General features: G+C 33.2%; 1 protein-coding gene across 5 annotated transcripts in view; it reads left to right on the top strand.

The window, feature by feature from the left end:
• Positions 1-13,634, top strand: part of LOC148624555 (guanine nucleotide exchange factor DBS-like) — a 52,912-nt gene that overhangs the window by 316 nt on the left and 38,962 nt on the right. For 2 of the 5 annotated variants that reach the window (XM_088567224.1, XM_088567225.1), the window contains exon 1: positions 6,656-8,060. The exons of 1 other annotated variant lie outside the window; for it this stretch is intronic. In XM_088567224.1, the coding sequence (XP_088423350.1) occupies positions 7,619-8,060 (442 nt within the window). In that variant the 5' untranslated portion in view covers positions 6,656-7,618. Of the gene's footprint in view, positions 1-6,655; positions 8,061-11,168; positions 11,387-13,634 lie in introns of those variants that run through there. 2 more of the 5 variants (XM_088567223.1, XM_088567226.1) reach the window with 2 other exon arrangements.

Below are 13,634 nucleotides of genomic sequence, written 5' to 3'. Positions count from 1 at the left end.
TTTTTCTTCACAACTTTGTTTTTATAATAAGTTTCCTGGTTTTTTTCACAGGATATAAAATGTTTGTCCACTCCTTACAAAATGAATCATACCATTCCTGATTTGTGTTCTAAGGAAAACAATTTAAAACAAGAATTTTTACTATATGTTAATAAATATGTAATTTCATATTGGCCCTGTTATAGGTTTGAGGTCTGTCATATTGGTCGACTATGAGGCGGTTGTATTGGTCCCGAGGCATTGCTGAGGGCCAATAAGGCTGTCGAGGCCAATATGATTGACCAAACCTATAACGGCCAATATGAAAGTTCATGAATCCAATTCTAACTCAAAATGGCGGTGTCAAACAACCAGAAGTTATGAAGCCGTATTGGCCCTGGTTTGATTCATATTGGTCCTCTTTTTTCATATTGGCCCTGTACAAATGCCCGGTTTGAATTCATATCAATTGGTCAGTTTTTGACATATTTTGGGTAACTGGTTAATAAAGTAGACTATAATCCACTATAAAAATCCTTGATTTAGGAAACAGTCTAAAAAAAAATAACAGTATCATGCTGCTGCATATTAATGTTTGAAATAGGTTCAATCAGAAGCTTGAAATATTATTAAAGATTAAAAAGTAAAGGTAAATTTGATTAAATGATTGTAGAGCTTTTTAACAGTGGCGAGATTTACATCCATTAAGACCACAAAAACTTGAAATCTTTTTTATGAATGCTGCATGAAGCTTGTAAATACTTTTCATCTGTGGCAACATCCCTTCAGCACCTGTATATGGAATGTTCATATCACAACTCACACATTATGCCAGAGCTTGCCAAGAAACTACACTGACTTTTTGTATCGCGCTAGAACTCTAACAGATAGGCTTCTGGAACAGGGTTATGTTGCTACAAGATTGAAGTCATCACTACAGAAGTTTTATGGTTGTCATCATGAACCCGTGGATCATTATGGTGTATCCATCTGCACCATGAAAACTGATTTATTCAATGGGTCATAGTTTTCCTTTCCTCGTTTGTCTACCCCGGACTTGACTTTTTTATGAGCAACTTTGCGGGTGTTTCTAGAAAAGCAGAGGACGCTTACCCTACCGGTGCACCTGGTCCATGCTCCCAGTTTTTAGTGGAGTGTGAGTTGCATATTTGCTTTTGTTACTTTGTATGTATGATTTTATGTTACTTTATGTTCATTGTTGTGTATGTCTGTTTTCCATGTCTGGTCTTTTTCCCTGGATTGCATTCTTTTGATTACCGCTATAACCTTGGTTCCCTTGATTACTCTTTAACAACATCCAGCAGCCCTTTTCACAAAAAATCATAAGAATAAAATTAGTCGTAAGTTGTGACATCACAATACTTAACTGCATTATGACATCATAACTTACAACTAATTTTACACATACGATTTTTTGTGAAAAGGGCCACAGACACTCAAATCTGCAGTGAGATTATTAAATGACGCTTGGTATTTGAAATACATGTACCTTCAGTTACCTTACACAGTGACCAAAAGTTAATTCAAAATATTTTTCAGTCATATAATAATTTGACATTGTCTGGTATGAAGACACTTGATTTTCGATCAATTACTTGAATAAATAGACTTCAGCTGGTGGATATTCACTGGTTCCCACATCAACAAATGAATTAGGGGTCTAAATTGGCCAAGAAAACCCTGGTTCCAGGGCAATACATTTTTTTGTAATATGAGTAAAGGCTTATGGAATATGGATCTCTATGATATTGTGTATAGTATTAAGTTCTACTCCTTAAAGTGAAGGTTTTGATGGCTATAAAGGGTGATGCCCTTACCTTTTAGGAATGGAGGACCAACAAGGCATCAGAAATAAGCGTTTTCTTCAACTATGTATAAATTACTTATTTCCTATGTCTAAATGCAAATTTTAAAGTTCTATGATCCCTCTCATTCTGGTCATAACCTGTCAAAAAAGAAAATCAGTATCAGGCTTGAATGGTGTGTCCATTCTTGTCCCAACTGAACAAGGTTCAACCTCTGCAGTTGTATCAAGTTGTCCTGCAAAGCATTTTATTGTTGAATTTGTTGCCTATACATTTTCTAGATGTAGGCAAGGGTTGATGCCCCATTAAGCTAGTTCAATCCTGCCACATCTTTTGTGGCAGTCTTAAGTCAGAAACCTCTAGCTTTTGTTAATCTTGTGTGATTTTGACAAGTTTAGGAGAGTTTGTGATGTCATCACTTACATGTGATTTGGTTTGGTTGCGAAAAATCCATTTAGTGGCATGGGGCATCTACTTTAAATCGTCATTACTTTTTCATTTATTAACATTATTAAAAGATTCTTCTGGTTCCCAAAATTTCAAATAAAATATTTTTTATCCATTTATCCATGGAATTTTTAGATAAATATTCAGTAATAATAACTACATGTATATGTGCATAAGATTTATTTATGATTCTATATGAAAATAGAGGTTTACATATAAATATCATCACACATTTATTTTTCATGTAAAAGAATTATAATTTCACATGCAAAATATGAATTACTTTATCTAAATGAAAAATTTTACAGAACCAAAATTGGATATAAAATAAGAAAGTGTAAAGTTTTGAAAATTGTGATTCTAATCAGGAAATTGTCAATTGTTTATTTGCCAACCATTATGACACTTAATGATATGGAAATTAGTGAATATGACATCACCAAAGAGATTGGCGAACTCTCCTGTAGTGTGATGCACATTTGTTTCAGAGGCCTGTCAAAGACAAAATTATAATGTAATTACCACTTGGTAAGGGTTCATACACTGCCTTTGATAACTGTTTTATTGCTGTTTTTTGTTGATTTGTTTGCTGCCTTGCGTTTTTTGTCTCTTTGACACATTTCTGGTTTCCACTCTCTTCTCTATTTCCTTTTTTACAGGTCTTTAAGTCCTAATTCAGGCCCAATAATATGAAACATTTTCCAAAATAATCAAAATATTACTTAGTCTTGAATGGAACAAATTGTATTTTAGTGAAGCCAATCTACTTGAAATTGGTGAAAAAGTGGATTATTGGATGAATTACTTGTAATTTTCAAATATTAGTCCAGAAATTGATTATTATTATTACTTTCATGACACACCTTTCTGTAATACATGTACATGTAAGTCATTTCTCTACTATACATGTGTTTTGGTCTATTCCGACTTTCTTATTGACATGAAGATGAAACCTAATATTAATCATTCTGATTACTGAAGAGGCTTCATTAGTGGATGTGACTTCTCAAATTTGAAATCCATTTAAACATTTATCTTTTGATTTTATTTGGGGGTAAGGGATTTTAAGCAGGCCAAATTTTTTTGTTGTTTTTTGTCTACTGTGCAGGCAGGGTTATATTTCCCCTTATAATAATTATGCTGTACAAGACATTTTTTTCCCATATGCAAAATGTGGGGTAGAATATTTTTTCTTTCCAGATGCTTGCAAAATGATATTTTTGGATAAAAATTAGAGCCAGAATCCTTTTTCTAAAAAAATCCTAAGCCCTTTCAAAAAATGAAATGGTTTATCCCTTAGAAAACTTACTTTGGTTAAATCTTTATAACATGTGGTCATCTTCTGTTTCAATGAATTCCCTTTCAGAACCTTGTAAGTGATTTTGTCCCAGAGGAACCTCTCATCTCATCTCTCATAATTGATGGAACGATTAATTTTTTTTTATTTTCACTACTAAAATTGTCTCCTGTTTTTCTCAGTTGTCATGTGTACATGTATATGTTTTGATGATTTTGATTGTCTCCAACTTGTCACTAAAGACCCAAGGCTTTTGTGATTTTGGATGTACAAAATGTAAAACTTTTACACCTTAGGGGTCAATAATATCAAGTCATCAGACCTGATCTGATGTATAATTCAGTTTATATACAGCTGAAGACTTCAAGGCATTAGAGTCCTGCAGCCCTTTTCACAAAAAGTCGAAAGAGTAAAATTAGTCGTAAATTGTGACGTCACAACACTTAACTCTATTATGACATCATAACTTACGACTAATTTTACACTTATGATTTTTTGTGAAAAGGACCGCTGAATGAGATGTTCTTGTAGGAATAAACTTAAACTGGGTATTTTGACAGTCTGAATTTGTTTGAAATGGGGTGAAATCTATTGACATGATCTTGATTTTTCTTGTTTGAATGTACTGGTGTGTAGAATAAGAATACAATGATGTGTTTGTTCTATTTTATCATCTCACCTAACTTCTTGAATGATTTTCTTCGATTAAAATAGTCATTCAAATAATTATGGTTACCTCCCTTGAGATACTTATTTCCAATTTTTTTCCTAAACATGCTTTGCATTAGAACAAACCATATGTACTTAAGCCAATGAAGTAGTTGTACAACCACAGATAATTGAAACCCATCCTGCTGTAGTTGATATAGAATGTCACTTAAAAAATATGAATAAGAGAAAAGCACCTTGAGTTGACAACATCACAATAGAAATGTTAAGTGGATTTGGGTAACTGGTAACTGGTGGGAAATTAAGCTCCTGGCAACCACAACAAAAATGGTAGGTAAAATCTTCATCAAAAGAAAATTGCTCCAGCAGTTGAAAAAAGACTTTTTTGGGAGGAGTAGTCAGGTTTTAGACCTAGAAGGACAACAGAGCAAATTTCATCCTCCAGAAGGGCATTGAATGGAATGCAAATCAATATGTACCTTGTATGTCTTGTCAGTGTTGAGAGAGTAATCAAGGGAACCAAGGTTATAGCGGTAATCAAAAGAATGTAATCCAGGGAAAAAGACCAGACATGGAAAACAGACATACACAACAAAGAACATAAAGTAACTAAAATCGTACATACAAAGTAACAAAAGTAAATGAGCAACTCGGACTCCACTAAAAACTGGGAGCATGGACCAGGTGCACCGGTAGGGTAAGCATCCTCTGCTTTTCTAGAAACACCCGCCGAGTTGCTCATAAAAAGTCAAGTCCGGGGTAGACAAACGAGGAAAGGAAAACCATGACCCATTGAATAAATCAGTTTTCATGGTGCTGATGGATACACCATAATGATCCACGAGTTCATGATGACGACCACAAAACCCCTGCAGTGACGATCCCAATCCTGCAGCAACACAACCCAGTTGTCATAGATATATTCTGTGGAAGATCATGAAAGGCTTTAAGCATAGGCATCCCAAATAAACCGATTGAAATGGTCAAAATCATGTATGAAAGCAACAGATGTTCTGTTAATGATGGCATAGGTATACATGTATATGAATGATTTGAAATCAAATCAGGCTTTTTGTTCCTTCTCAACATTGATAATGAGGCAAACCACAGCAGAAAAACAGAACTGGGATGAGGGAAAAATTCAAAATGACAACAAAATTAGATGTTTAGACATTACAGATGACAATTGACTTGATTGACCTACTCACAAGCACAAAAGATCAGATGCTGAGAAACTTTATTTTTGGGTGTTTTCCAAATCAATTAGTTTCCAATACCACAGGAAGTAACCAGGAAAGTAGAAGGTTGTTTAATATGAGTAACTTCCCATGAAAAATAAAAAATGTTAATCTTTGTGGTTTTTTGCTTTTCCAATCATTTTTGAAAATAATGACAGTTAGAATGAAGATGAACTTTGCAGGAAAGATGTTTGGAGTTGCCAGAATATAAATGGCTTATTAGTCTCTTATCGGAGGCTTTAGCCAAACGGGGCTTTAGGTTTGTACTCCTTTAATCCCTCTGTCTGTAACATGAATCAGTTTTCCACACATTTTTTTTGTCATGCTTCAAGACATACATCTTTGCTGAGTTATAGTCCTTGGCCTTAGACAATTTATGCAGACTCAATTTTCTGCACTTTCCTTGCTAACAAATTATGCATTAAGTTTGCATTTTGTTCTTTTTTCTTTGGGTAGAGGACTTTGAATTGTCATGCAATACTCTCAGAATGTTTGTGTAATTTTTGTTCTACTTGATTAAATAGTATGACAACCAGAGAACTAATTTATCCAGGTGGATATGAGTAATTCAGGCTCATTAGAGTTTCTAGCTTAGAAACCCGCTTTATGTGTGTGGGCAACATTTGTGCCTCCCAGACACATGACTCCCATGGTAACCAGTTATCACTCTGTCTCATTGGTGGCACAGGTTTTGTAGAGAAGTGAAAATCGTGATTTCCTGTAGCGAAGTTTGACAACTACTTAGAGACCTCTAAAGTTTGGCTCAAATTGTAGTTTTTTATATACAATCAATAAAGGCTGGATCCTGTGGCTACTTTTAGTAAAAGCACAAAATAGGATTATTGATGCATAGACAAACATCATACAATTTCATCTGTTGCTTATTTCCAAATGTGTTTTTGTAGTGTTGGCCTTGTTGCATGATTCTGCATATTTCCATGATTTTAGGCTAATGTTTGTTTAATTCTTTAAGAGTTTGGAAAAATGAGAAATGGTTGACAAATTTTCAGATGAATTAACTTTGTCTAATGAATAATTTATCTATTTTCTACTATTTTGTCATTATTTCACTAGGAAAGCCTTCTGATATGCATTGTATTGATTGAAACCAAGGTATTGATCAGACAGGTTAGAAATTTAACCTTGCGGCTAATACAACATATTTTCATGAATGTAACTTTATCAAATATGGCTGATGTTGGAGAATTTTTCATCTTTAAATGGGATGTTTGTTGATCTCCTACCAGAAATGGACTTGAACTTACATGGGATCAATATTTAAGTTAAATATTGTAATTTTTCATTGATGATAAGTTCAATAATTGACCACTGTCTGACAAACATGTGGTGCTGGATTTCCTTATTTGCTAAATATTGATTTACATTGAGTTTTCATTTCATCTGGTGTGCAGATTGGATGCAGATACACTACAAGTATAGAAATATTTTGTGTTCACCGAATCATGGATGCAGAAGCTAATTGATTTTTGAGGCTTTAATTCCATCATTTTAAAACTAGTTGTGTTTTGCTATGGAAGTAGATGTTTTTAATTTTTGGTCAATATTAGATAGCTTCAATTTAGAAGAGACTGTTTTGATGGAAATAGTAGATAGTGGTATCGATTGTGTATATATGATTTTGGAAACTTTTCAAGATGTTGTTTACCAGGCTTTTGATTATCCTGAATATTATCTCACATCATTAATGTGGAATAATTAGAAAATATTTATTTGATACATCAATGTGAAATGTGATAATTTGTGATATAGAGGGAGATAACTCTAATATGAGTAGTGTCCAAGTGATTATTAATATTTCTTTTTAATTTACCTTCTCTAAAAACAAGCAATAAACACATGAATTTTAGGTAAAAACAAACAATCATTATAACGGAGACCTTAAGGAATTAACAGTAACTAAGTAAACAGATGTTTATATTGAGATGATTCATATATATAACATGTCACATTTTAGCAAGGAGAACTTTTAACATAGAAAATTCTTTTTTTTTTTATGTTTACTTGTATGTGATTTTGGAAGTTAAATGATGAGTGTCTTTTCAAAATACTAATGTACTTAGTATGGATAAGAAATTAAAGAACTGTGATCAGAACTATTTTGAGGAAATCCATGGAAATTTCGTACCATAAAACCTGACTTAATGGCTACATCAGAACCCAGAATCACATCATCTAAATTACCAGGTATTCCAGGCCATCAAGTGGCAAAGATTGAAAAACAAATAGATGATTTCCTTGAAAACTTTAAACGTAAAAGTTCAATATTAGATCGTCAAACCAGTGAGGAGTACAGGGAATACCTAGGGGTACCAAATTTGCACCAAGGGTACAGCTCTTCCCAAGGTTCTACAGAAGACTTTACGGATGACTACAGTCCAAGTAATGATCGATCATACTATCTTGGAAATAGCTCTTTTCACAGAACTCATAAGAGGCAATTTAGCAATACAACCACCACAACAACTGGTACAAGTGATTCTGAATGGGGACCAGATTATGAAGATTTTGGTGTTATTAAGGATAAGGTTGTTCTCTTTCCCTCCAGAAGTATACTTATACAAAGTAGTGAATATAAAGTTAATGGTAAGAATACTGGCGGATTAATTATACCTCCACAAACAAAGTAAGGGGAATATATAGGAATAGGCCTGGTTGTATGTTGGCCTATTTTCTCTGCATATCTTGTAATTACAGCTTGTTCTTAACCTCTTGACTGATTTTGATAAATCTTTTCAGTGATACACTGTACACAAACTGTATTTACATATTTATTGTCCAAATCCATGCATCAGATAATCTAATTTTAGGGTGTTACATGTTCCCATATCATTAAGTGAAACATCCCCTTAACAGTGGATGAAATTTGATGAAACTCCATAAGAAGGTTAGGTATTGTATATTGATGTGCATAATAAGGCTGTTTATTATTATGATATCCATGCATGAGGGGGAAATTACCATCCTGTAAGTGCTAGTTTTCTTAAACCACAAGACAGATTGTAATTGAACTTAATAGAAATGCATTTCATTTTTTGTATATGTAAAAGTGCATAGTGGAGACACAAAAATGTATTTATTGTCTCTGCAGATGGAGCATGATCAAACCTACGAGTTCAGTATGTTCACATCACGTGAGCAGAACTCTTATTGTCAGTGAATTTTGATGACATTTCAGAATATTGTTACTAGTATAATGTATTCTATTTAGATGTGCATGAAGAAAGATATTAAATGTGAGCTTCCTGTGAGGGGAAAAAGTCCATGTTAGGATGCTGCATGTTTAGGATCCAATAAATATACATTCGAAAGATTTTTTTCACCATTTTCAGTCTGTGTGTAGAATACATGGTTTTCAAGTGACTTGTGTGATGTCTACAAAAAACAGATATGCACTACCTTGTTTTCATTTGTAGTTAACTGAAGTTTCTTTGTTACAATGCAGTGCTTCAGTACTTTCCCAGCTTCTTATGATATAAAAGTTGTCTAAGACAGCTTTGTGTAGTTTGCATTTACCTATTTTCTCTGACAAGATTTTGTCTTACATCTTCAGGAAGTTTGTTAGAATATCACTGGTACATGTACTAACAGCAAGTCTTTCTGGTTGTCAGTTTGTCATAGCCATTCAAGACTTCCATATTGTCATAATCGAGCATAGGCTACATAGTGTGAAAAATGGAGGTTGCCTATCAAGTAGAACTTACATGAATGTTTGTTCTGTCCATTTATATACTCTTGTAACAGGGATACAGTTATGCTTAATTTACATTTGTTAGTGTGTTAGTGATAGTCCTACAGTTTCTGTAAAGATCTTATCCTCAGAAACTATGATATGATGTAGATTTTAATCAAATTTTCTAGTAGTGATGATTTGAAAATCTTTCACATTCAATGTACTTTTGGTTCTGCTTGAATGATCAATATGACTTCAAGAGGCTGTTTGAGCCAGCTTCTGATTGTAATTGTCTTATTGCAAAGTTTTTGTTGAGTGCATTATAGTATCTCCTGCATTAATATAACAGATACTTCAATTTTGTGGGTTTTTTTTTTGTAAAAATTGAAGATCTGTCAGTTTACAAACTTGTTTTGTGGTGTATAAATATGCTTGTGCGTAGGATTTTCTTAAACAATTCCATACATTATTGGATGGTGTCAGATGATGTTTGGTCCGTCCTGGAATGTGTTGGATGGTGTCAGATGATGTTTGGTCGGTCCTGGAATATGTTGGATGGTGTCAGATGATGTTTGGTCTGTCCTGGAATATGTTGGATGGTGTCAGATGATGTTTGGTCCGTCCTGGAATATGTTGGATGGTGTCAAATGATGTTTGATCCGTCCTGGAATATGTTGCCTGTCACAGAGTTTTATTACTTGGGTGTCATATTGTAGGATTAGTCAGATATTCAGTCTGAGTCATCATTGGATGTTTTACTTATATTCATGTTATCATCCAATCAATACTTATAGGTCTATGTAATTAGACAGGATCTTTATGTTTTATTATTAGTTGATATGGTCAACTGCTTTATGGTGATGTTTTTGGACCCTACTTCTTCTCTGAATCTGTGTTAGCATTCAATGTGAATTAAACCTGATCAATAATTGTTAGATAAAAGATAACATTTGTGATTTTTACATGCCAATGTCATGTCCAGGCTGTAACTTTCTTGTTTTCCAAATAGGCTTTTGATATGCTGTTAAACAACCTCACTAACCAGGATTGGAGACTGTTGACCCTGAACTTTGACCTTAATTTCAAATATTTGTTTGGGTTTATTTTTTGTTTTTCACATCAGAACTCTAACATTTTGTTCTGAATGAAAGGATTTTGAAATTTAACATGTACATTTAGATTACCAGTAGACTGTCAGAACAAATTTATACTAAAATTTATTTATAGCTATGCTGCAGAGATGGATTCCATCTCAGGATGAAGTTTTTTTCACACAAGGATAAATAAGGAAATGTTTAAAATAGTAAGGTTTACTTTTCATTTATTATTCTCACTTGTCAAGTTTCCCTGCACATTCAGCAAAGGTAGACAACTCATCATAAATTACTATCTTAGAGTTACCTTAGTTTTATGGAGAAAAAGGATCTACAAATGAAAATATGTACCCACATAATTCTTCTGCTGAATAGAATTTTGCAATATAATTTATATCGAAAAGGTGTCGTTGTACCTTATGCATTAAAATACATACTTTAGTATGCAACATAGATTTACATGTATAGAAAGCTTTAGACATCTTTAATCCAGGAAGGATCTATGTAATATAAAAGTATTAACAATTAAATAATCCACTGTGAAATCTTGTTTATAACTGAAAGATCAATCTAGGCAAGTCTATTGTATATTTTATATTATGTTTGATTAATACTTCTACTGAAGGAAATATTCTCTGCCTTCACAATATAAGTCCTTGCTATGTATGGACTGTGGGTTGTCCTTGCATTGTTTATAAATAAGCCTGTAAAAGTTACTACCTGTCAATAAAGGCTTATTTAATGCTTTATCAATTTTGGCTTGCAAATACATCCTGATATTATTGATACTTATATGTAGTCCATGTGTTTGAATACTAAGGAAATTGGCCAATAATGGGAAGCATTAATCATTACATAATTGGCCAAATATATATAAATTCATGAACATGAATTATATGTAATGTTTATCATGTAGTTTCAGTTTTATTATCAGTATGAGATTTAGTTCAGGTGTATACATTCAGGTGATAAAGTCGTAGGAAGTTAACTGTGACATTTTTTAAATATAAACATATGGAAATTTAGTGCGGAAATTTAAAAGGCGAAATTTAGTATATTGATCTTGATGATGTGATGCAGAAGGATTTTGTTGCCTGCAATATTGAAGACTTATTTGCAGAACAAAATGCAGTCCGATGATACAGGTAAATAGAGATCAGCTGATTTCTTTTTTTAATTTGATATAGCAGTGAAATGTTCATGTTCATAGATATTTAAAAAAAAGTTTTGCTTTATTTCCACTCTGTCAATGTCCTTGTCATTATCTTCATCTGTAGAGACTTAGATTTTGTGCAATAACTTAAATACTAGGTGGTTGATCTTTATTAAATTTTATGACCAGTTTCCTAAATCACAAAAGGAAAGCTGGTATTAATTTTGGGGTTTTGGTCTGAACTGTTTTGGAATTATGGGCTGAAAAGTAGCATTTCATAGAATTTAACTATAGTGTATGGATATCTGTGATATTTTTCCTCAATATTTTATACCACAAAGGTCCAACAGGGATTAAAAAATGCTTAACACTTGAACCATTTAGAATGAGAGGCCAAATAGGGACCTGAAACAAGCATTTTCCTGATGTCCAATTACTTGAATGGATCTTTTTGAAATTGTATCACTAGGAGGAACCATTAAGGAAGGGGCCACGTCCATTCTGGTCAAACTTTTATCCTGTGTCAAATGTCCAATCACAATCAAAATTCAGTGCTGTGTCGAGCTTGAAAGATTTGTCTATACTTACTCCAACTAATGAGGATTCAACCTCTGTGGTCATGTCAAGCTGTGCACTGCCAAGCATTTTATATAATTTTTCACTTAAATATTTTTTGCAATGTTCACAATGAGTTTTGGTAGATTCAGGAGCTATTTCATTGGCCTAGCTATTTTGTATTTGTTTGACAATCCCTATGTTGACTATACATAGCCTACTTTTTCATTATACATTACTATCGATAACATGGTCTCATTACATTATTTTCATCAAAAGACTAAAAGATTTATTATGAAATTCTTTAGATTGTCCCCCTTCTTTGTTCTCATTTTCATTAACCTTTGTAATTTAAAAATTTTCCAAAGTGGGAGATTTGCCTTAATATCAATTTCATGAAATATTTTAGCTGTCAAATTTTTTGTCTATACTTGACTTTGTGGCAGTTTATTTTCATACGTTACAACATCACATTGGAATTCTTTAAAATTTGGCCCGAAATCTAAGCTTCATGACATTTGATCGTCACTGGTAAAATACCAAAATACTGAAACTTCCAAAAGTGGGAGGTTATGAGCTCTCATATGGAGGCACACAATGAAGCCGGAGGTCCTTAAATTTGTAATGAAATATTGGGAAGCTTCCTCTGAAACTGTTTACAATGCCTTACCCACTGGTGTGTAATTATACCCCCACTCCAATGGATAGAGGATGTACTGTTTTCCTTGTCCATGTTTTTGTTTTTCTGTGTTTTACTAATGCCTTTTTCCATCACAGTTTTCTCAACAACTACTCATCACAGTGGCTTGAAATTTTAATACATTCTTCCTGTAAGTATGCCATATGGGGGATACATTTTCAGATAAATTTAACATGTTTACAAAGGAATTTGTTTATTTTTGACATATTTGGAAAATTGAAATTTTTGTCACATTTTCTCAGCAAATTTTCATCACAGCAGTTTGATACTTTAAACCATCCTTCCTGCCATATGGTGGGATTCATTTAAGGAAAAAATCCACAACAACTTCCTGTTTACTGAGGACTTTGCTTATGTTCCTGATATCAGGATTGAAAGCGGGGTATCACTAGTGAGCCATTGCTTACAGATTTCTTGTTTTAAAATGTATATAACTTACTGGAGAATAGCATCATCTATAGATTTGACCAGACTCGGTTAAGGGCCAAATTATGGTTTTATGGTGGGACTACCATAGACAGATACAAGTATTTGGAAATCTGATTTTAATGTTAACCTTTACTAAAAAGTTTCGAAGTTGGTTGACTTATCATGCTTTTTCATAGCTTGGATATTACCGGAAATGTCAAGTTTTATGAAGAACAAGGCTAGCATTTAGGTTACTTGATAAGGTTACAGATGCAGTACTGTTAAGCAGATACTGTTACAATTGATTACTTAAAATTACCTCCTTCCTTCCTCTTAATCACGGAAATGACTTGACAATAATCAACCTGACTTCCTAGTAGCAGTTTATTAATTTTCATAAGGAAGCGCTGGAAAACTTAATTGCATGTGTTAATGGAGGTAACAAAAGCACTTACAGTGTTTGTATTCAGATACAAGTTTTTAGTATTTTAAGTACTAATTCAATTGTATAACACAAGTAGATTTTTAAATTAGAAGTTGTATTTCAATTTTTTATGTAGCACAAACATAGTTGTAA

The sequence above is a fragment of the Perna viridis genome, chromosome 2 (assembly GCF_037379345.1).
Source record: "Perna viridis isolate PV_CMFRI_1.1 ecotype Kerala chromosome 2, ASM3737934v1, whole genome shotgun sequence".
NCBI classification, from domain to species: Eukaryota; Metazoa; Mollusca; class Bivalvia; order Mytilida; family Mytilidae; genus Perna; species Perna viridis.
Note: the sequence above shows the minus strand (reverse complement) of the source record. Positions and strands in the feature narration are given on the sequence as shown.